Below are 23989 nucleotides of genomic sequence, written 5' to 3'. Positions count from 1 at the left end.
CCAAGGAAGACCAACAGAGGGGCAGCCGTGCCACTGTCCCAGAAAGAGCTGAGGAGAGCCCCAGATGAGGGGTCACTCAGCAGCCGCGGAGCAGAAGCCAGGGGGAGTTGCAGTGACGCGCCCGTGAGCTCCGCCGGCAGCCAGCTGTGCCAGAGTGACCGAGCCCCAGGCCAAGAGGCCGAGGGCACCCCACCCCTGAAGGGCCCGAGCCCCAGGCTCCAGGCCACAACAAGCAGCCACCAAGGAGTGAGCCGGTGGGTACCTGGACGCCCATCCCCGGACACAAAGAACCACCAATGCACCGATGTCTGAGGGTGTCTGCCACTGGCAGGGGAAGTGGTGGGGGGAGATAGGCCTCCATACCTTAGAGGGCCTGAGATGTCCCCAGAGAGGTGGCGTCTAATACCCAACCTGACATATGGACACAGACAAACAGGCACACACAGACACAAACATCCATTCCAACCCTCATGCTCTCATATCACGCAAACAACTCTTAACTGACTCTTATTCAAGTTTTGAACTTGTGATATTTGTTGTTTGGGGCATCCCGGCCGACACTCGGTGCAGCTGTATACAGACCTCCAAAACATCACAAGAATTTTATTCAAGACTTTTTAGCTGCTATCGTGCCAAACTGTGATCAAACTTTAATTGTCAGAGATTTTAATATTCACGTGCTGTCCCTCCAATCCTCTGGCCAGAGATTTTTTAAGTTTGACTCCTTCAGTCGTGCTCAGTTTGTGTTGGGCCCAACCCAGAAACAGGCTCATACGTTGGATCTTGTGCTGTCTTTAGGGTTACCGGTCCTAAACATGGAAACATGTGATGCTGTTTTTTCAGTGTTGTATTTGATATATTTTTATCTCACTGCCATTTTACTCCTCTTATTCCAACACCCCATTGTCGTCTATTTAACCCATCTGCAACAGAACTATTTTCTAGTGCTTTTAAGAAGTTTAAGATCTCCCCTCGGCGATGGTACCGAGCAGATGACATCTAATTTTTATGATAAATGCCAAACTGTCCTTGATGAGGTTGCTCCTTTTAAAACTATGAAACCACAATCGGACCCGTGGATAAACGAGGCCGCTCATTCAGCCAGACGAGAGAGCAGGAAGGCTGAACGTAAGTGGGAAAAAGATGCAGGTGTGTTTCTGATGCTGAGAGACCGTCTGTACAGGTATCAGGACACTGTCAACGCAGAGAAGTCAAAAGCTGTTTCTAATATTATTGAGAAATGCTCCAAAAATCCTCAGCTTCTTTGTTCAATTATTTCTCCAGCTTGTCATATTAATAGTTCCTCAGAAACTTGTGAAAGGTTCCTGCAGTTTTTATCAATAAGATAAAACAGCTTCGAACTATGATCGGCCTGCCTTCACATGACCTTTCTAAAATATTCACCTGCTCAGCTGTTTTTGATCAGTTTGAGCCTGTGTGGTTTGACCAGGTGGAGGAACGATGTGATGGTATAAAGACATCATCCTGTCCAAATGATGTTGTTCCAACACATATTTAAAAAGATTTTAAAGGTTGTTGGTTCCGACATCTTAGCGATTTTTAACAGCAGTCTTAGTTCAGGTGTTGTACAGCCTGTTTTAAACATGCTGTTGTACAGCCTGTACTAAAAAACCTGATCTGGATCCTCTGTCCACTCAAACTTCAGGCCTATTTCAAAGCTTCCCTTCCTGTCGAAGACACTTTTGTGTGGTTCTATCGGTTGGACGTTACAGCCCCTTCGGTGGCTCATGCTGTCCTTTCTGCTGGATCTACCACTCACTAAGGATGTGGTGGCGTGTATATATGTCCCATACTTATGTGTTGTACCGAGTGAATCGACTGAAAGGGAACGAATAGTTATGTCTATAACTTCTGTTCCCTGAAGGAGAGGAACGAGGTACAACACAAGGTGGCCCCACTGAGCAGTTTGGCTCGGTGAAGAGCGGCTATCGAACTGAGGGCTGACTGTGATGACAGCGGCTATATGTGCAGGCGGGGCCGTGCGCGTGTCATCACACGTCATCTGCCTTAAAGGCGTGAATAAAGGTTTCTTCAGCCAGGACACGCGAGGGCGTGATATCCCATACTTACTGTATGTGTTGTACCTCGTTCTTCTCCTTCAGGGAACAGAAGTTATAGACATAACTATTCGTTACAATAATCCAGCTGGGATGTCATGAAAACGTGGATTGCCCGTTCAAGGTTTTTAAAAGATATAAATTATCTCACCTTAGACAAAAGCCTCAGTTTGAAGAAAGACTGCTGTACAACTGAGCTCAGCTGTTTTTCAAAGGTCACATTGCCGTCAAATATAAGCCCCAAATGTAATAATGCGATTTAATAAAAGGCCTGAACCAGTCTAATAGAGCGCCCTTGATGTCGCCATGCTCCAATGGTGACATCAAGATGCTGTGGTCAACAGTGTCAAAGGCAGCGGTCAGATCCAAAAGCACAGCTGAGTCTCCTGATCAGTGGCTGATGAAAGATCATTAAGAACTTCTCAAAGTGCAGTTTCAGTGCTGTGAAGAGCTTCAAAACCAGACTGAAACCTTTACAATAGATTGCAGCTTTGTCTGTCTCCGAAGCGGGGACCACTCGTATTGCTCTTTTCTGCAATAGCGCCTTTATTTCCTCTCTGGGTATCATGGCTGCCTTGGTGTTGACAGTCGTGTTTACGACTCTTCGGAAACGAGGCGGCTTGACCCGGAACTGCAACCGGTAACCCATGGCAACGGTTCGCAGCACCCACAGAGAGGGGGCGCAAGCACGCCACTGAGGGAAGTGAGCAGCCAGCCGGCTGACCTGCAGCACCGTCGGCGGGGTGTTGTCGCCCCCCAGTGTGTCTGCAGGGGAATGCATCACCTGCCTGACCTGGCTCATTCTGCCTGCAGGCTGAGCATTTGTGATTGTTTGAGAATAAACAATACTCTTTATTGATTGTAACATGGAAACATGTACATTCATACATTTTGTTGGAGGCACCTTTTCTGGGGCACAACAATGAAAAACAGCGGGAACACTCGATGTGGTCACCTGAACATTTAACACACCTGAACAGGGAGTTACCTGAGGCATTTTGTGTGCAGGGGTTTTGTGCTTGGGAGACAGTGTTAGGAAAGTGCAGCGCCTTCTGGGGCTGACAACCTGAACAGAACTTAAGTGGCGGCACCTCTTGGGCGGGAACAGAGGGGTAAAAGCAGCGTCTCCCTGCTGCTGGACCCCTTCTCCACTCGAAACCACAGCTAGGAGGGCTGAGGCTTCTTCCTCCTGGGCGTCGGGTCACGCCGGGGGCCCGAGGGTGGGCCTTTGCTCCAGGCCGACTGGCGTGGAGCTCGGGCCGGAGGATGTGCTCTCGCTGGCAGCACACCCACTTCAGCAGTGGGTGCCGGCCTCTTGCCAGACGGCAGAGGAGCGGCGGGCCTGTGAGAGCTAGCTGCGGGCTTGGGCTTGGGCTGACGTCTGGGGATGATGTCGCGCAGAGCTTCCGTCTGCTTCTTCCTCAGATCAAATCTAGCCTGAATGGCTTCAAGTGAATGTCCGAATAACCCAGCCGCAGACACTGGTGCGTCCAGATAAACAGCTCTGTCCCTATCCGGGACTTCAGAGAGGGTCAGCCATAGGTGCCTCTGCGCCACTACTGTCGAAGCCATCCCTCTGCCCAGGGAGAGCGCTGCACAGCGAGACGCACGGAGGATGTGATCTGTGGCGACTCTGACCTCGTTAAGAAGAGGTGCCAGCGGGCTGTCATCAGGAACCAGCAATCCGAGCTCCGCCAGGCACATTGCCTAGTACGTCTAGAGCATGGTGACGGAGCTCATGGCGCGAGCAGTGCCAGCCTGAGCCCGATAAATCTTCTCCAGCTGCGAAGCAGAGAATCTGCAGTGCTTGGACGGCAGAGTTGCGGGGCCGCCAACACCATGGTTATGGGATGGGGCCAGATACGCAGCCAGAGAAGGCTCCATAGGGGGTGGGTTATCTAAGCCAGCCCCCTCGGCGCCGTCCAATTCCATGTACTGTCCATAGCCGGGCACAGTGACGCGGGTAGACAGAGGTTTGTCCCATGATGCTGTTAGCTCGCAGAGAAAGTCTGGGAACATGGGAAGGCAGTTTTTGGCTGTTGCGGGCTCCGGTGAGAGGAAAAACCCCGCGAACCGCGACGGCTTCTGAGCTGGCAGAGGAGAGGGCCAGTCCACCTGCAGCTTCTCAGCAGCACGGCGAAACGGGGAGAAAAGAGAGGTGTCATCGTGGCCGACCGGCGCAGCAGCGGCGGCACATTGGGCTGACAATGGGCTCTCCTGCTCATCCTCCGACAAACCATGGATGTCCAGGCCGATGTCCAGCATGTCATCATCTTCCTGGGGAGCGCTGGCGGGCTTCAACCCAGGCTGAAGCCCGTCAGCACCCCTGCATGGTTCCGGCTCGTCATCGGCTAACCCGTCAACATATTCCATGTGGTCAGCCCAGCTAATTGCGGGGACATCGACCGGAAAATCCTCGTCTTCGGACTCGGACGAAGCTGGGGCTCCAGACTCGGAAAGGAGAGGGTCATTCCGTGCGACAGCCGAGCGTCCCAGCACTTTTTCCACAAATGTCACCCGTCTTTCCAGGGTCAAGGCAAAACGCACAGGCTTCGGGCTCCGTCAACGCTCTCCTAGCGTGGACGATCCCCAGGCAGACAGGGCAGGCATCGTGCTGGTCGCTGTCGTGCAAAGAGAAACCGCATCCCTGAGGACAGGGGCGAACAGAAGATTTCTGCTTTGCTCGCTTCGGTTTGGAGTCCATTCCAAAACGCAAAGCGAAACGCTGCACAGGAAAAACTTGAAATTAGTGCTCCGCGGGCAGTCTACACACCAAAGGCACGGTGGAGGCTAACACCAACAGGGGCAGTTAAGCTAAGTTCAAGTTGGCAGGCAACGGAGCTAACTAGCAGCAGCTAGCTAGCCCAACTCAGCAGAGGTGTTCTCAGCGAGGTGAAGAGCGTAAGAACTGAGGGATGACTGTGATGACAGTGGCTATATGTGCAGGCGGGGCCGTGCGCGTGTCATCACACGTCATCTGCCTTAAAGGTGTGAATAAAGGTTTCTTCAGCCAGGACGTGCGAGGGCGTGATATCCCATACTTATGTGTTGTACCGAGTGAATCGACTGAAAGGGAACTCCTTATATGTTGGAGTTAGTGGGACCTGCCTGGCAAGACTGCAGCTGGTCCAGAAAGCTGCAGCTCGTCTTCTGACACAAGCTCAAAGACATTTGTCGTCCCAACAACCATATATACGCTGGTCCCTTGCTGTAACACAGTTCACCTTTGGCGGCCTCGCTGTTTCGCTGATCTTTTTTGTGCAATTTTGCATGCTTTTGTTTTTTACAGCGCGTTGTGTTCTGCGTCCTGATTGGCTGACAATGGTCTACAGCCAATCTCGTGCCGTGTCTCCTGTACAGTACAGAATGTGTTCAAATTTACAGCAGTGTGACTCTGCAGTGCTGCACTGTATGTTTGTACGTTTTGTCCCCAACAAACAACAATGATGACGAGACGTTTTGCAGCTGTGGTAGCAGCCAAAGGCAGAGGAAGATGCTAACCATCATAGTTTCAACAAGGAGGCAAAAAGGTTGTAACTGTCCACAACAAGAACATCGTAAGGATGGAGTCAGCTTTGGCTTTGTGGCTCAGTGACCACAGGAAAAAGAACATCGTGCTGGACACCAACATTATCTGCATAAAAACTCAAAAGCTTTATGAAACTTTACCTGACAGCGAGGAGCCCAGGCCATGGACGAGTGCTCCTCACACAGAACCAAGCTCGTTTAATGCCAGCAAAGGCTGATTTGACACATTTCAGAAACACTTTGCTTTCATTCTTTAATAATGAACTTATTTTTCTATGAAGGTTTGAACTTTGTTTAAACAAGAGAGAAAAGTGTGAAAATGTTCATGCCTGTCTGAGAAAAGTGTATAAAGTGTGCAGTGAGGGTTTAACTGCCTTAAAACTTCTATAATAATTGTAAAACATAAAGCTGCTACTTCATTCTGACACTTATTTTTAGAACGTAACTCGATAAACGAGCGACCGGAGTAATGTATTGTGTTTATTTTGAAAACTCTCAACAGGATCTTCAGATTTATTTTGAAAGGTTTATCTGGAAAACACACAAACACATAACCAGGAAACAAAGAGCATGATATGAAACGATTGAAGTTTTCATATGGTCATCATATATATATATCGTTCTATCGAACAGCTCCAGCTCCTGCTGTCAGTCTCTGTAAATCTGCTCTTAAAACACATTTGTATTCACTGGCTTTTAATATAGTATGAGAGTTATTTGATATTTGATGTGTGCTATTAATGTTATGAGTTATTTTATTAGTTATTTTGGATTCTTGTACAGCACTGTGGTCAATGCTGCTGTTGTAATTAATGTGCTATAAACACGTAAACAATCTGCAGTTAAACATCCAAAACTAAAGATGTGATCGCTGCCTTTAGAAAATGTGCTAATGCACAAGATATCAGCTCCATTAAGGTGGAATGTGGCCGTGTTAGAAACATGTTGGAAGAAGTTTGAAGCTGAAACTGTGAAGCTGAGAGAGCTCCAGCGTCTGTCACAGGAAACTTTCTTATTTCCACACTGATGAAAGCCTCAAGCTTTGATTTCCTGCTGCTTTTATTGAGTTTATTGTAGTTTACTGTTACCAACATGGAAAACTGAAGCTTCATCAGCTGGAGCTACAGAGCTGGAGAACAAAGGAGACTGACTGGCAAGCATGATGTGGGAGGAAACATCAAGAGCCTGTTTGAAAGGAGACACATGTGGATGCTGTGCCAGTCTGTGGTCTGTCAGAAGTCAGCTGAGTCACACTGCAAGAAGCTGCAGAATCTCAGAGGAGGAGATTTGGAAGTGTTTGTGGGACAAACTGGACTCAAAGAAAGAAGACGTTTGTGAAGTCTTTGGTGGAGGTGAGCAGTGTGAAGCAGAACACATGCAGATGAATCAGGAGGTCAGCATCAGTGTCTCCTTGTGGTGGACGGTAAAAGAATCAGAGCCAACGCTCCCGTCCACCCTCGGCATGAAGCAGTGCTGTTTCTGAAACAGGAGGACAAGTCCAGAGAAGACAGAGGAAGTACAGATGAGGGTGGGACAGGACAGCAGGACTTCCTTAAGACCTGCAGCTCCATCACACTGTTGTAGGTCCTCTTCATCACACATGTACCTGCAGCCTGTCTTCAATCCAGGAGTCACCTCCACACAGTGTAGAAGCCTCCTGTGCAGACCATGGAGTCCAGCCTCTGTCAGGGAAGTCTGCACTAAAGCCTGGAAGACTTCACTCTGTCTCTGCTCCACCCGAGAAAGACCAGCACACTTTTATTATTATGTTATATGTATTAATATTTTAAACACTTATTCTTTGTATTTTTTGCTTTGCTCCTGTCAAACTGCTTTAATAAAATCTGCTGCAGTCTAAACTGTGGACGTTCCCTTTTTAACCCTTTGTGAAACAATAAAGGTTTAAATCTGAGTATTCATCTATGTTAGTGTTTAATGGGTCTAATAGGTTCCCAGTAATATCTTCCCTTGGAGTCTGTGGTCCAAGCTTCTAAAACCATCCCAGGTTAACAAGAACTACAATCTAGAGGAGAGCTGCCATAACAGGTGTGACTGATGAGATCTGACCTGCAAGGTTACTCAGGTTTGTTTGTATCAGGACAAGCAGGGAAGACACCTGGACTCTGCATCTACTGAGTAAGACTCAGAGGATCAGAGATTAGAAGGTCTACAAAGAGCTGAACCAGACTTCCTGTATAAAGGTTTTAGTTCCACAGATCGACAGTGTCAGCACAACTAAAACGTGGAGACTGACCTCAGAGTTTCAATTCGATGTTGTGGTTTCCCCAGAAGAACACACAGCTGCTTCACTCCTGAATCCTGCAGCTTGTTGGAGCTCAGGTCCACCTCTCTGGGATACGAAGGGTTGAGCTTCAGCACTGCTTCCAGATAATCACAGCTGATCTCTGACAAATCACAGCTCACCAATCTGTATAAAGAATGAACGATGTAAGTTTATTAGACAAAGTGCTTGAAATCATTCAGTGTTTCATCATCTGTTGAGAGCTGAAGAAGGTTCAGAATGTAGAAGTTTAGAAAATGGAAACTCCAAACAGCTGAAGCCAACAGGAAGCAGCTTCAAACAAACACAACAAGAGAAAAAACTCTGAATGTTTCACATTAAAATTGTACATTTCTAACAAGAGTATTTTAAAGACAGCGTCACTGATGATCATCTTCTGCCCAGTAAAACTTTGGTTTTCCACATGTGAGTGTTAATGATGCACAAAGACTGTGAGTGCAAAGACGGAGCGAGGAGGATGACAGAGAGATGGTACAGGAGCATCAAGAACTCGGCGAGGAAATGAGCAGAAGGATTTTGGAGCCTGTTGGATTGAAGCTTTCACAGAGACGTGTTTGACTGGACACCACCAGGACAGACTTTTAATCCCAGGATTTGGATGAGCTTTCTGTCTTTATGTTCACAAATGATTCTGTAACTCTGTGACTGTCCTGGAACTGTCAGCAGTATGGTTACGTCCTTTTGACCCGAGTTTCCACAGCTCTTATAACAGCAGTGTACATTCACCTGCAGGCACACGCTGCCTCTGCTTCAGCTCTGTTTATGAAGCACAAACTGCAGGAACCAAACTCAGAATGGCTCATTTCAATCATGTCTGCTTACAAAGACACTTTGAAACTCTTATCAGTATGTTTCCTGTCCTACTAGGAGGGATCAAACTCTGGACCTTTGTTGTGGATCAGTGAAGGATGCTTAGAAATCCCTCCTGCTGCCTGAGCTTGAACATCATCAGCACTTTAACACTGAGCAGAGGGACGTGGAAAAGGCCTTCTGTCTTTATCTGACTGAACGGTTTCATTATGTGGGCTGAAGAAAATACAGTTGTAGACTATATTTATATGAAACATGTATATATATGCATTTAATGTATTTGAACCGTATTTAATGCATATTACAGGATGTAACAGCTGCATATGTGTCAACAATAATGGCTTTGATTTTGCCCCCCTAAGAACATTTCAGTAGATCCGCCCCTGCAGCAAACGTGTGTGAGAGCAGCCACGGCCCGCTCTTCCATGGTTTCATTCACACTCATCTCATACTGAACACACACACTTTGTAGGAATCATCAGTACTTTGACTGTTTCTCAGGTTAGCTTCAGGTTATCCATTTAGCATTTCTCCAGTCTGAGTCACAGAGCATCACATGACGTGACAAAGGCTGATTGGTCAGCTGCAGTGATGGTGGTGGAGCAGCATTAATGATGATGCAACAGGAACACGGGGATATCAGACTGTTAGTGGGTTTAGTCATTCCTGCTGCACTGTTTGTCCTTCTTATTGAAGTGACCTGCTGAGAGCTCACACTGTTCTCTGTAGAAATGATGTCAGTCTGACTCGTCACATGTTTGGAGGCGTGTTTGATGTTTGCTCTTCTGGAAACTCTCAGTATCAAATATGGACGATGCAAAGGAGACACGCTTCATGTCTGTATGGACCTGTTTCTGTAGCTGCCACCATCATTCAACATGTTTGTACATCAGCTTATCAAATCCTGTCCGCTGTCTTCATTTATTACTCTTCACCTGCTTCACTGTGTGGGCGGAGCTGCCTGAGCCCCGCCCACACAGACACAGCTCCTCTCTGGAGCTAAACTTCTGCTTCATCTCCGCCTCTTTTCTTCATCCTCCACCTCTCTTTTCTCTTCTTCGGTGTTCTGCAGCCTGGGAGCCTCACAGCCGTTAGCACGCCCATACCTGAGCAGCTAGCATTACCCAGCATGTCATGCAGCAGTGTCAGTTTGTAAATGTGCAAGAATTCCTGCTCCAAACTGTTTCACAGATTGCTGTGTGCCGTGACCTTTGACCTGCTAAAGAGAGTCAGCTGTGGATTATTCATTGTTGTGTCTGATACTTAGAACTGTGAGGAAGAAGCTACACAGTTAATCAGGGTCCCCTCTCTCTGAATTAGGAAAGGTGGGCAGGCCGCATGTGGGCCATGGGCCATACGTTGAGTATCACTGTTTGAAATGTGAACATTGTTCTGCTGCAGTCAATGGACTAAACCAGAGAAGAAGAAAACAGACTTTACCATGAAGATCCTCAGTGTGGATCAGTATAATATCAGCCTGATGTCTGCAGTTCAGTGTCAGCACAACTTTCACATCATATTCATCTCAGCACAACTAAAACATGCTGACTGACCTCAGAGTTTCAAATCGACATTGTGGATTCTCCAGGAAACCACACAGATGCTTCACTCCTAAACCCTGCAGGTTGCTGTAGGTTCCACTCAGGTCCACCTCTGTGAGATACGAGGGGTTGGACTTCAGCGCTGCTGCCAGATAATCAAGACCAATATCTGACAGACCACAGTCCTTCAATCTGTATAAAGAATGAAAGATGTAAGTTTATTAGACAAAGTGTGAGCTTGAAATCATTCAGTGTTTCATCATCTGTTCAGAGCTTCACAAACATCTACTGTCATTATTGTCACCAAACTCTGTGGATCCTTTATTGCAAATTCAAATGGGATCAAATGGTCAGACAAAAGAGGGTTATGAGGAAATATGATGAAACTTTGTGTATTAGCAGCAAGTTATTGAATCATTTTCTTCAGAAACCAAACAAAATGATTGACAAACATGTTTTTACAAACTCAGTGTTGGACTTGGATCAGCAGGATAAGCTGATGTTTAAAGGCATTTGAGTCTGGCTGTATGAGAGTCCAGTTATTACTCAATATTTATGGATGATGTTCTTTCAGTGTTGCACTTTGTAGACGCTCCCGGAGCCTCACAGCCAGTTGCACATGGACCGGCTGACATTACCCAGCATTAGAGGCGGCTGTAAAAAATTAATGTTCCCATTTAAATGGTTTTAATTTGAATAAAACGATGTTGATTCATTCAATCCTGAATCGATGTTTAATATAAATGTATTTTGCCAGAATCTCAGGTTAAAGCTCACAAACTATTTCAACAAGCAGCAAACAGCTAAAACAGTAAATGAGAGCAGCTAAACACACAAAGATGGAAACACAGAGCGTGGATCGTTCACTTGACGGCACGTACACGGACACGCCATCGGGGCTGAAAGTGGACAGCTCACAGATCCTGAAGCTGCAGGTTTCATCTGTCTCCAACCAAAACTGAGTGAAGCAGGAGCAAAAGAAGATCCAAACTCTGCTTCATGTTTGATAAACATGCTCATGAATTCTCTCTGACTTTGGCTGTTCCTGCCTGCACAGCTCGCTCTCTCTCTCTCTCTCTCTCTCTCTCTCTCTCTCTCTCTGTGTACTCCAAGAACAGCTTCAAACATCTGTTTCTGCATCATTCATTGTTTATTAGCCTCTGACAGGAAAGCCTCATTTCTGCTGTTCCATGGAAACTTTTTAAAATGATGACAGATTACAAACTCTCAGCTGTGTCTGTAATCAAACCTCTGTAACTTTGCTTCACTTCAGCAGCATCAGGTCATGTTCACATGTTGATTCATGGTTTGCTTCAGTTTTTGATCGACTGCAGAATATTTTGAAGGTTATCTGCTATAAAAAGCCAGAAGAGGAAAATCTGCTTCATGTGTTTCTGTTTGATCCTCATTGACTTTGACACAAAAGGACTCTGCTGTGATGATCACACCTCTGATCAAGTCTCACAGTGTCACAACTGATAAATGATCAGAGTTAGAATATTTCTGACTGTCTGCTGTGTGCCGTGACCTTTGACCTGCTAAAGACAGTCAGCTGTGGATTATTCATTGTTGTGTCTGATACTTAGAACTGTGAGGAAGAAGCTACACAGTTAATCAGGGTCCCCTCTCTCTGAATTAGGAAAGGTGGGCAGGCCGCGTGTGGGCCGCGGGCCATATGTTGAGTATCACTGTTTGAAATGTGAACATTGTTCTGCTACAGTCAATGGACTAAACCAGAGAAGAAGAAAACAGACTTTACCATGAAGATCCTCAGTGTGGATCAGTACAATATCAGCCTGATGTCTGCAGTTTAGTGTCAGCACAACTTTCACATCATATTCATCTCAGCACAACTAAAACATGCTGACTGACCTCAGAGTTTCAAGTTTACACCCTGGACTCTTCAGGAAACCACACAGATGCTTCACTCCTGAATCTTGCAGCTTCTTGTTGAAGCTCAGGTCCAGCTGTCTCAGATGGGAGGGGTTGGACTTCAGTGCGGCTGCCAGATAATCACAGCTGATCTCTGAAAAACCACAGTCCTCCAATCTGTATAAAGAATGAAACATGCAAGTTTATTAGACAAAGTGTGATCTTGAAATCATTCAGTGTTTCATCATCTGTTCAGAGCTGAAGAAGGTTCAGAATGTAGAAGTTTAGAAAATGGAAACTCCAAACAGCTGAAGCCAACAGGGAGCAGCTTCAAACAAACACAACAAGAGAAAAAACTCTGAATGTTTCACATTAAAGTCGTACATTTCTCATAAAAACAGGACAACGACTTGAAAAAGTCGTGTTTTTCCTTCCAGGAACCACATGGCTTCACTTTTAAAGGTGAAGTGTGAAAGAAATGGACATATTTGAAGTCCAACACCTTTTTCCAGTAACATTATTAAAGCAGACAAACTACAAGCTCATTTTCATTCCAACAAGTCATCTTCTGACCTGGACTAACAACACTGGTCTCTATGTGCAGCTGGCTGTGAGACCAGTGCTCAGGGAGCGTCTACAAAGTGCAACACTGAAAGAACATCACACACTCATTTGCTTCCAGCACTTTCACACAAACATCTACTGTCATTATTCATATTTCTGCTCCTCTGGATTCACACGGAGCCTCTGCTCTATAATTACTCGTTGCCATGGTGATTCGTAGTATGCGGCTCCATAACTCAGACTGAGCATGCTCAGAGCAGATTGGCCCAACTCTGATCAGCTGATCTGGAACAGGAAACTGTGCTATATGTACATTATTATATCTACATTTGAATCACAACACTCACAACACTCCAGCAGGCGCAGCCATCGGCCATCAGCTGTGCAACACTTACACAAATATATCAACTGTGTTTAATATTTAGGCACGTAGATCATTTATGTGCTTCAGCTCTTCTTACATTTTACCACCAACATATTTAATAAAGAGCAGCTTTTCCTTTGAAAGCCAGCTTTCTCTGTTTCCTGTTTTCATTGTTGGATAATTGAACAAGTCGATCCTTCAGCGCGTTGAATTGTGTTACACAAAATTAAGAAAAGTTTTCACGTTGTTCAGGCAGAATCGAGTGTTGAAGAAAGAATTCAGACATCAATAAACATTTTCATTAGAGTTAGGCAGTGAACTGCTCATGCTCCATTCAATTGCATCACAAACTATTGGAATTGGATCCAACTTTGTGAAGCAGATTTCTTCTCAGCTGCTGTTTTGAACATTTCCTCATGAACTGTATTAAACTCTGTAAATGAACTGAGTACTATTTCTACATTTGAAACTATGGATTCATTCACTTCTGTACGTTAGTGTATAAATGAATGTTAGACTGGGCTCCATGGAAACACTTGGACTGGTCTCAGCTGCCTGCTTTCTGTAGTCATTCCAACAGAGTCCTTTCTCTTCTCCAGCTTCTGTTTGAAATCCTCTCACAGAGCCTGCTTTGTTGTTATGTTTGTGCCTGTGTTAGGCTGCTCTGCGCTGCCTCATTCACATCCTGTTGTAGTTGTTACGTAGTTTATCATAACATAATTGTTGATGTACAGTGGGGCAAAAAAGTATTTAGTCAGCCACCGATTGTGCAAGTTCCCCCACCTAAAATGATGACAGAGGTCAGTAATTTGCACCAGAGGTACACTTCAACTGTGAGAGACAGAATGTGAAAAAAAAATCCATGAATCCACATGGTAGGATTTGTAAAGAATTTATTGGTAAATCAGGGTGGAAAATAAGTATTTGGTCAATAACAAAAGTACAACTCAATACTTTGTAACATAACCTTTGTTGGCAATAACAGAGGTCAAACGTTTACTATAGGTCTTTACCAGGTTTGCACACACAGTAGCTGGTATTTTGGCCCATTCCTCCATGCAGATCTTCTCGAGAGCAGTGATGTTTTGGGGCTGTCGCCGAGCAACACGGACTTTCAACTCCCGCCACAGATTTTCTATGGGGTTGAGGTCTGGAGACTGGCTAGGCCACTCCAGGACTTTCAAATGCTTCTTACGGAGCCACTCCTTTGTTGCCCGGGCGGTGTGTTTTGGATCATTGTCATGTTGGCAGACTCAGCCTCGTTTCATCTTCAAAGTTCTCACTGATGGAAGGAGGTTTTGGCTCAAAATCTCATGATACATGGCCCCATTCATTCTGTCCTTAACACGGATCAGTCGTCCTGTCCCCTTGGCAGAAAAACAGCCCCATAGCATGATGTTTCCACCCCCATGCTTCACAGTAGGTATGGTGTTCTTGGGATGCAACTCAGTATTCTTCTTCCTCCAAACACGACGAGTTGAGTTTATACCAAAAAGTTCTACTTTGGTTTCATCTGACCACATGACATTCTCCCAATCCTCTGCTGTATCATCCATGTGCTCTCTGGCAAACTTCAGACGGGCCTGGACATGCACTGGCTTCAGCAGCGGAACACGTCTGGCACTGTGGGATTTGATTCCCTGCCGTTGTAGTGTGTTACTGATGGTGACCTTTGTTACTTTGGTCCCAGCTCTCTGCAGGTCATTCACCAGGTCCCCCCGTGTGGTTCTGGGATCTTTGCTCACCTTTCTCATGATCATTGTGACCCCACGGGATGAGATCTTGCGTGGAGCCCCAGATCGAGGGAGATTATCAGTGGTCTTGTATGTCTTCCATTTTCTGATGATTGCTCCCACAGTTGATTTTTTCACACCAAGCTGCTTGCCTATTGTAGATTCACTCTTCCCAGTCTGGTGCAGGTCTACAATACTTTTCCTGGTGTCCTTCGAAAGCTCTTTGGTCTTGGCCATGGCGGAGTTTGGAGTCTGACTGTTTGAGGCTGTGGACAGGTGTCTTTTATACAGATGATGAGTTCAAACAGGTGCCATTCATACAGGTAACGAGTGGGGGACAGAAAAGCTTCTTACAGAAGACGTTACAGGTCTGTGAGAGCCAGAGATTTCCCTTGTTTGAGGTGACCAAATACTTTTTTTCCACCCTAATTTACGAATAAATTCTTTACAAATCCTACCATGTGAATTCATGGATTTTTTTTTCACATTCTGTCTCTCACAGTTGACGTGTACCTCTGGTGCAAATTACTGACCTCTGTCATCATTTTAAGCGGGGGAACTTGCACAATCGGTGGCTGACTAAATACTTTTTTGCCCCACTGTAGGTTACAAATAAGTCTTATATTGAATCGAATTGAATTCGTTGCGCTATGCTGCTTTGTTCACTGTGGCTTTGCGGGCTAATGTTTGTTGTGTTTTGTAGGAAAACCAGCCTACAAAATGCTGGAATGCGATCCAGACTGGGCACCCTCTATCAACCTGGGTCAGACAGAGTTTATAGCTGCTACCACAGCGGGATTTGATTGGTTAAGAGAGAGTGCGAGATGAAAACAGCCACGAAAAGTCCCACATATATGTGCCCAAGTGTTGTATTGAAGCAATCAAGTGATGAATAACTGTTTTCCAGTTATTTTGCAATGTTTTTTTTGTTTTTTTGCATTGTTGATTTGTTTTTCACCGAAGCAGCTAATAAAGCATAATGGAATATAATTTTTCCTCTTTCTTGTAAGATTCTATAATAGAATGAAACAATAATGCCAGTTATAAATAAAGACAATAAATTGAATGAATTACGAAACACTTATTTTATTTCTATTAGATCTGAAAATGTTGTGTAATACTACAACCTGAAACAACAAATAGATGCGTTGGCCTGTACAGGAGATAAAGGAAAAAAAATTAACAACAGCTGTGAAATGGAATAGTCCAAATCACCAGTAAACTGGACCTGGGCTTGTTGCAGGGATCTGAAGTTACTAAACATTTTGTGAGTGTATGTACTCACACTTAGGACCATATGATAATAAATATGTGCGTGATGAAAGTTGGGCAGCACGCTAACGTCCTTACTCCACTCTGTATGCTCGTATAGGTCTAACCCTTTCACTCCTTTGATTTTTTCCTCGTACTTTTTTTTGCCTTTTCGTCAAGTCTGTCTTTGTACGAACCTGCCGTGTTCTCCGTCGTTTTGTACATAACTGTTTTTGGGGCAAATAAAATGCAAGTAGCGATTAAAACTGCAGAATTAATGATTACTGGTGCTGGAAATACTAGCGCTTGATGCAGTGTTTTGATTTTGTTGCCACGGGTACCCACAAAGCAATGCGCGAAAGTCACGTGGTCTGTCAATCTCTATTCACCACTCATCCAACGTGTGAAACCTGCTGTGAGGACAATTAAAGTGTGGCCAGAGGGGACAGATGCAGTGCTCCAGGACAGATTAAAAACACAGACTGGTATAGGGCTTTGGAGTGTGATGTCATAGGAGGCGGGCCACGCCCCCCGCCGCCATGATATTGATATATATATATATATATATATATATATACTAGGGGTGCAACGATATTCGTATCGATATTGAACCGTTCGATACAGTGCTTTCGGTTCGGTGTGCATATGTATCGAACAATACAACATTTGTAATTTATTTTATCAATTTTCCTTCTGACGATGCTGTCTGTGTTGAGCGCTCAGTGAATCTGTGTTCGACTACTCCGCCTAGGCTGCACTGTCCAGCGCAGATCCACTGAGCGCTCAACACAGACAGCATAGTCAGAAGGAAGAGCGCAGGGCACCTCCCCCACCCTCATTCAGATCTGGCGTTTGGAATTATTTTGGTTTTCATGTGACGTATGACCCTGAAGGTAAGCGAGTCATGGACTAAAGTAAAACAGTATGTTGGATGTGCCATGCAATGCTCAATTACATTGGTGTGAACTAGTGTGTTAGCGCAGTTAGCTCGTTAAGGTGTTGGCCGTCTAGCCCCATGCACGGAGCGATCGGCGGTAGCTCGTTAACGGAGATTTGCCGTGTTGTGGCGTTAAGGTCATTTCAACGAGATTAACCTGAAAGCACTAGTGGGAACACGACGAATATGACTGCACATTTACGCCGACATCATCCTAGTGCAAAGACAAGTGGAAGCAGACAAAAAAAAGCAAGCATGCTACTAACTTTAGCCGAGTCATTTAGACAGCTGTTAGCACATGATTCTCCTTATGCTGCTGAGAATATAGCCCAGAAGAAGCGGATAGTATAGCTTTTATTTTGGAAAGAGCCATTTCTCTGTAATGAACTCTCTTTTCCAAAGATGAGTGATTCCTCAATCAGATACAGGGCTCGCAATATCGCTAGCCCGACGTCCTGGAGCTAGCGATTTTTTCAGTCGGGCTACCAAAATCTATCTCTTCCCTGCCCGTCGGGCTATTGTAGGAAAAATATATGTCAATGCTTTTGCATTCTTTCAGAAATGTAGCTGGGTAATTATGTCATTGGCATCGGTGAGCCACTGTCAATATGTGACATATTGAAATCGCGTTTGAATTTGCGCTTGTTTTTTTGCTTTCACTTTGCAATCGTGCGAACTGTGTATAGAGAGCGACAGCACTGATCTGTGAGTGATGATAATTTGTGCACCAATTCCTCTGACATCGTCTTATTAATCGTTAGCTTACTATGCAAACATGACAAGTGAAATCTCCCGCAGCAAGCTTAAACATGTAAGAGGTTGATCGCGCAGAGAATCGCTGAGCTTATGTGAATCCGTGTGTAAAAGCATTTCAGTTCTGCTGAGCCAAATAAGACAGGTCAGGGTGAAGACGTGACAGCCAAAGAAAAGCTTACCACAAAACGGAGAAGTTATGACAAATCAGACTATAAGGCAAAAAGAAAGTGCAGCTTTATGGTTTCATGGACAAAAGAATTTCTGTGGCTGCGATATGATGAGCTAAATAACCAGGGCTGCACATAAGTGGTCAGCAGGTGCGCATTCGCTGTCAAAATAAAAAACACGCACAAGGGTTAGGGTTAAATTTAAAAACTGTACTTTTGAGTTAAAATATATATTTATAATTTTAATAAATGACAAATTAAAAATGCATGAACATTTTTTTGTATCGAAAAAATATCGAACCGTGACACCAAAGTATCGAACCGAACCGAACCATGAATTTTGTGTATCGTTGCACCCCTAATATATATATATATATATATATATATATATATATATATATATATATATATATACATATACATATATATATATATGCAGAACTGAAATGCTTTTACACACGCACTCACATAAGCAGGATGCAGTTTGCATATATATATATACATATACATATATATATATATATGCAAACTGCATCTTGTTGCCTTGTACTTGTGACATGTGCAATATAGAGCTGGGCGATATGAGATTTTTTCATATCACGATATGTTTTTTTCATTTCAGGCGATAACGATATCTATCACGATATAAGCCAAATAACTATATTTGTACGATTTAAATGTGCCGTTGCTCACAAATAAAATGTGAAAATAATCAGCAGCTTGTTTTTATTTAAATATTTATTTCCCATAATAAGTTCAACAGGGTAGATGTACTTAAGGAACATGAGACTTTTTCAGATAAATAAAGGCAAATATTGCAAACTACACAAAAGGCAGCCGCTAAAGCGTTTAAGTTTCAAAATAGAACAAACGAAACAGACTACTAAATTGTCAATTCCACTTAGAAACAAAATATTAATTCTAAAAATAAATCTTAGTTTGTTTTACAGAAGAACAGACAAAACTGACTAACTTTTGTCAATATCAAATAAACTGAGAACTAAAAGGAAATTCTCAATCTCTCCTTGTTGTATAGCTTAGCTTTTCAAACAGTTTTAACAGTTACTTTAGTCTGACAAAAGCCAAATGACGCATTAGCGCTTCCAGTCAGAGACTGAGGCTACGTCCACACGTACACGGGTATTTTTGAAAACGGAGATTTTCCGTTTTCGTTTTAAGATATAATCCCGTCCACACATAAAGGCAGAAATGAAGGAAAACGCTGCTATGAACATGCCAAAGCAGCAGGTGGCGCTAGATTCCTAACCGTGCCGAAATGTTGGCCAATCAGAAGTCTAGAAGCCTCGGTGGGAAAAAGTAAACAAAGCTGGGGCATAGAAGCAGAACCGAGCCGTATGTGTGGAGGGACAGTAACTGTGTGTATATGTAAGCATTTAAACACTGCAGAGAGTACAATTAACAGTAACAGTATTGTAGAAATTAATTTCACCGAAACAATAACGTGGCGCACAGTGTGACACATGCACCAGTTTATTGTATTTCCAGACTTGCTTTCGGCACAATTTACAGTGCACGCTACTCTGTTTTTTGTCAGACTTGAAATAGCCGAAATACCTTCACACTACGGAGCTTCTATGGCTCTTCCGTTCGACAATCTCTCCGGCATTGGAACCATCATCTGTTTTGTCTTCGGTCACGCTCGGTTGATTTTTCTAGTCGGCACACTCATTTCCTCCATTATGCGCTGGCTCCATTACCCGCTGGCTGCTTCCCAAACAAACACACGTGCGGCTTGGCACTTGTGCTGTACGTAACGCGACGTGACGCTGCGGCTGTGATTGGTTCGGCTCTGCGCTACTTGATTTGGATTGGCTGACCTTTTTTTTAATTTTATTTTTTATTAAGAGGACAAGAGCGGCGAGGTCTATCGCGATAGCTTGATTTCTCTATCGAGTAAAAGTTATATCGCGATACATATCGTTATCGTTCTATCGCCCAGCTCTAGTGCAATGACAATAAAGTTGAATTCTATTCTCTACAGCCTCATCAGTACTGACTTCATCTTCACTGACTGATGGAGGCTGAAAAGCTGTCCTGTCAAATATCTCCCCGTCACCACTCCACTTCTGTAAGCCTTTAAATGAACCCTTGTCAAGTCTATCACTTCTATTTGCAGCCAAAAGGAAAAACTGTTGCTCAGTCGTTTGGAAAGACACAACATTTCTGAAAGCACTCAAACTTCTTCACATTTGTCTTCAGACACATCCTGAACATTTAGGAACTAAAGAAAGGTTCAAACATCAATCAAAGATCTGAAATATAGAAAAACAACAACAGCTGCAGTCAGTGAACTCACCTCAGAGTCTCCAGTCGACAGTTTGGACTCTTCAGTCCAGCACACAGACGCTTCACTGCTGAATCCTGCAGCTTGTTCTCACTCATGTCCAGCTCTGTCAGATGGGAGGGGTTGGACTTCAGAGCTGAGGCCACAACTTCACAGTGAGTCTCTGAGAGTCCACACTGAGTTAGTCTGCAGTGTTGGGGAATAACGGAATACATATACCGGCGTTACGTATTTAAACAAAATATGAGTAACAGTTTAAAATGTGGTATTCAGAACACAGTTACTTTGTTGAAATAAATGGATTACACAGCAGTCTTTTTCTGTTTCATATATTAGGCTGTCCCCTCTCTATTTTTGGGAATTCCACGATGGGGGAAACCCAAACAAAACACGCATTAAGAGGCTCTAATGCCTGTGTCTCAATCTTCCGGCCCATGTCACCTCTACTTGCAGTCTGCAAAATGAAAAATTATAATTCAAAAAACTATTTAATATGAAGGCAATAGGCAGAGTGTTACAGGCATCGCCCTAAAGAATGTAGCCTCATGGGCAGTGTAGTCCGTGCTGCAGGGAGAATGGACTGTCATACCCGTGATGTGTCGGTGAACGAGGGAGGGAGAAAAAGGTGGTGTTGGCCGTCTGATTGGGATCTGGGATGCGGGGCCTCCCTGCTGCTGCGGAGCCTGGGGCGGTCTGCTTGCCTCCACCCCGGGGGAAAGGGTAACATCTCCTGCGTCTAGGTGCCGTTTCCCCCTCTGGGGGCGAGGGTACCTGGACCCAAGGTATAGAGTATGTTTGGGGAGTGTGATTGTGTGTACATGTCCATTTATGTCTATCCCTACATTGGGTGAGTGCTAAGTATTTGTACATGTGTGCATGAGAGTGGGAATGCATGTTTGTGTCTGTGTGTGCCTGTTTGTCTGTGTCTATATGTCAGGTCGGGTCTTAGACTCCACCTCTCTGGGAACTCCCAGGCCCTCCAAAGTATGGAGGCCTATCTCCCCTCACCACACTCCCTGCCGGTAACTGATACCCTCAGGGGTCGGTGCGTTGGTGGTTCTTGGTGTCCGGGGCTGGGCTCTCACGTATGTACCAGCTCACTCCCGGTGGCTACTTTGCGGGCCCTGGCACCTGTTGCTCGGTCAGGCCTCTTCCGGTGCCATAGGGGGCCCTTGGGCCTCCGGCCTCTGGGCCTGCGACTTGGTTCACTCTGGCACAGCTGGCTGCCGGCAGAGCCGGCGGGCACACCAGTGCAGCCCCCTCTGGCTTCTGCTCCGTGGCTACTGGGTGACCCCTCGTCTGGGGCTCTCCTCAGCTCTTGCCAGGAGGGTGGCACGGATGCCCTTCCGGTGGTCCTCCTTGGGCTCTTGTATTCTGGGGTCTCTGGATGACTGGGGCCAAGATCTCCTTCATGCCTGCTTCATGCCCTGGAGGACGGGCTATGGCTCTCTACACCCTATAGCAGACCATTACATGGGGAAACCTTTTGAATACAAGCATGCATCCACACAGGGGTGCACATGGGTGTTCAGAGACATAAACTACACCTTTCTTGGCTGCTACCTCAAAGCACATTGTGCGCTGTCGGTCCTGCGTGCTGCACAACAACATTCAATATTTAGTATTTACTGCTGTTTACACTTATCTAGATTAACGCGATGGTGTTGTGTTTAGTATGTTGCTCTGTGTTTTTTGCTTGTTTTCTCTTCTTTTTCTCTCAACAGGTGATCCAGGAGATTTTTTTTCTCTCTCTTTTTAAGTGCTCTTTCTCACTGTCCCTCTTCCCTTTGTTTTTCTTTTCCTTCATCTTTCTTTCTCCCTTTCCTATCCCCCAGTCATGTCTGTCCCGTCCGTAACAACTGAAAATAAAATAATAATAATAACAACAAAGGTTGATCAAATGGACCAATACGGCAAGGCCGCAATGATCCACTTGGTTAAGTAAATCCATTGGGTATTCTTGTTAGCCTTCAGACAACAATTCTGACGGCTAAAGAACCAAATGGGATAGGACAAAAAAACAACAACAAACAAACAAACAAACAAACAAAAACAAAACAAAACACAAAACAGAGTGACGTCATAATCTCTTGAACATCTTCACATCTGTACTTCAGCTCCTCTTACTGGTCTATATGATGGACTGATTATCCTGGACTTTACATGTTAAAGGAATTCTAAACTCAATTCTGTATTTAACAAGGATGTATCGGATAAATATATTTTATTTCTTGGAATTAGGGGTGTGATGACATTTAAAATAACAATGATTAAAAAATAAAATATCACGCCTGGTACAATCCCAGGACCCTGTTACAGGAAGCTAAGAGGCTCCGAGTTTGTTCACCCTGAACTGACGGAAATTGTGTTTACTGTTTTATAAAGAAAGTAAACTTAAAGTCTGATTCAGTTACCATGGTAACAGAACCAAACTGAACCATTAAGTAGAGTTTTGACTTATCCAAGTAACTTCACAGTTAAACCTGAATTTTCTGTACCACGAAGTCGGTTCAGTTTTTACTAGAGATGGCACGATGCCACTTTTTTATGTCCAATACCGATATTATAAATTTGGAAATCTGCCGATACTGATGTGAATCCAATAGTGTATTCCATAATCAATAAAACTGTTTTTATAAATATTTTTCTACATTTTGTACAAGTTCATACTCAAGTTTTAAAAAACAAAACATTAAAGCTATTCTGTTATACCTGCATCAGGGTTCATATGCCTTTTTCAGGGTCAAATTCAAGCACTTTTTAAGCACTTTCAAGGTTCCTTTTCAAGCTTTTCCAGCACCCCCCATGTGAATTGAACTATATGAACAGATCACAGTTCAATTCAACATATAACACTTTAAGAAATCACAAGCATCTACTTAAAATCTATTGAATTTATTATCCGTGATATTATTATGTACAGTTCCAATGGTTTTTGTTCATCTCCCTTAAATACACAGGCAGCCTTAAAAGTATGAAATATTCATATACAAATACACATATAAATGTGTGTACTGTCTCAGTGGCTGATAATGAACCACAGGCCTCTGTGTGAGCTTGAAGACATTTATAATGTTTAAGTAGTTTAATGTGTAGGTGCTGACCATAAACACATTTTGAATGAAAGCCAGGGAACTTTGGTAGCACAGAAACAAGTGGCTATTTTTTGTGACCATAATTCAATTCAATTCAATTCAATTCAATTTTATTTATATAGCGCCAAATCACAACAAAAGTCGCCTCAAGGCGCTTCATAGATACAGAGAAAAACCCAACAATCATATGACCCCCTATGAGCAAGCACTTTGGCGACAGTGGGAAGGAAAAACTCCCTTTTAACAGGAAGAAACCTCCGGCAGAACCAGGCTCAGGGAGGGGCGGCCATCTGCTGCGACCGGTTGGGGTGAGAGAAGGAAGACAGGATAAAGACATGCTGTGGAAGAGAGACAGAGGTTAATAACAGATATGATTCAATGCAGAGAGGTCTATTAATACATAGTGAGTGAGAAAGGTGACTGGAAAGGAAAAACTCAATGCATCATGGGAATCCCCCGGCAGCCTACATCTATTGCAGCATAACTAAGGGAGGATTCAGGGTCACCTGGTCCAGCCCTAACCATATGCTTTAGAAAAAAGGAAAGTTTTAAGCCTAATCTTAAAAGTAGAGATAGTGTCTGTCTCCCGAATCCAAACTGGAAGCTGGTTCCACAGAAGAGGGGCCTGAAAACTGAAGGCTCTCCCTCCCATTCTACTTTTAAATACTCTAGGAACAACAAGTAGG

General features: G+C 44.3%; 1 protein-coding gene across 2 annotated transcripts in view; it reads right to left on the bottom strand.

Moving 5' to 3' along the window:
- LOC113031764 (NACHT, LRR and PYD domains-containing protein 12-like) overlaps positions 1–23989 on the bottom strand; it is a 56159-nt gene that overhangs the window by 11173 nt on the left and 20997 nt on the right. The window contains exons 7-10 of one of the 2 annotated variants that reach the window (XM_026184152.1): positions 20221–20394; positions 12132–12308; positions 10272–10451; positions 7861–8034 (exon numbers count right to left, since the gene is read on the bottom strand). In XM_026184152.1, coding sequence (XP_026039937.1) covers positions 7861–8034; positions 10272–10451; positions 12132–12308; positions 20221–20394 — 705 coding nt within the window. Of the gene's footprint in view, positions 1–7860; positions 8035–10271; positions 10452–12131; positions 12309–20220; positions 20395–21526; positions 21665–23989 lie in introns of those variants that run through there. The other variant, XM_026184154.1, reaches the window with a different exon arrangement.

Source organism: Astatotilapia calliptera, chromosome 11 (assembly GCF_900246225.1).
Source record: "Astatotilapia calliptera chromosome 11, fAstCal1.2, whole genome shotgun sequence".
In the NCBI taxonomy this organism is placed as follows: domain Eukaryota; kingdom Metazoa; phylum Chordata; class Actinopteri; order Cichliformes; family Cichlidae; genus Astatotilapia; species Astatotilapia calliptera.
Note: the sequence above shows the minus strand (reverse complement) of the source record. Positions and strands in the feature narration are given on the sequence as shown.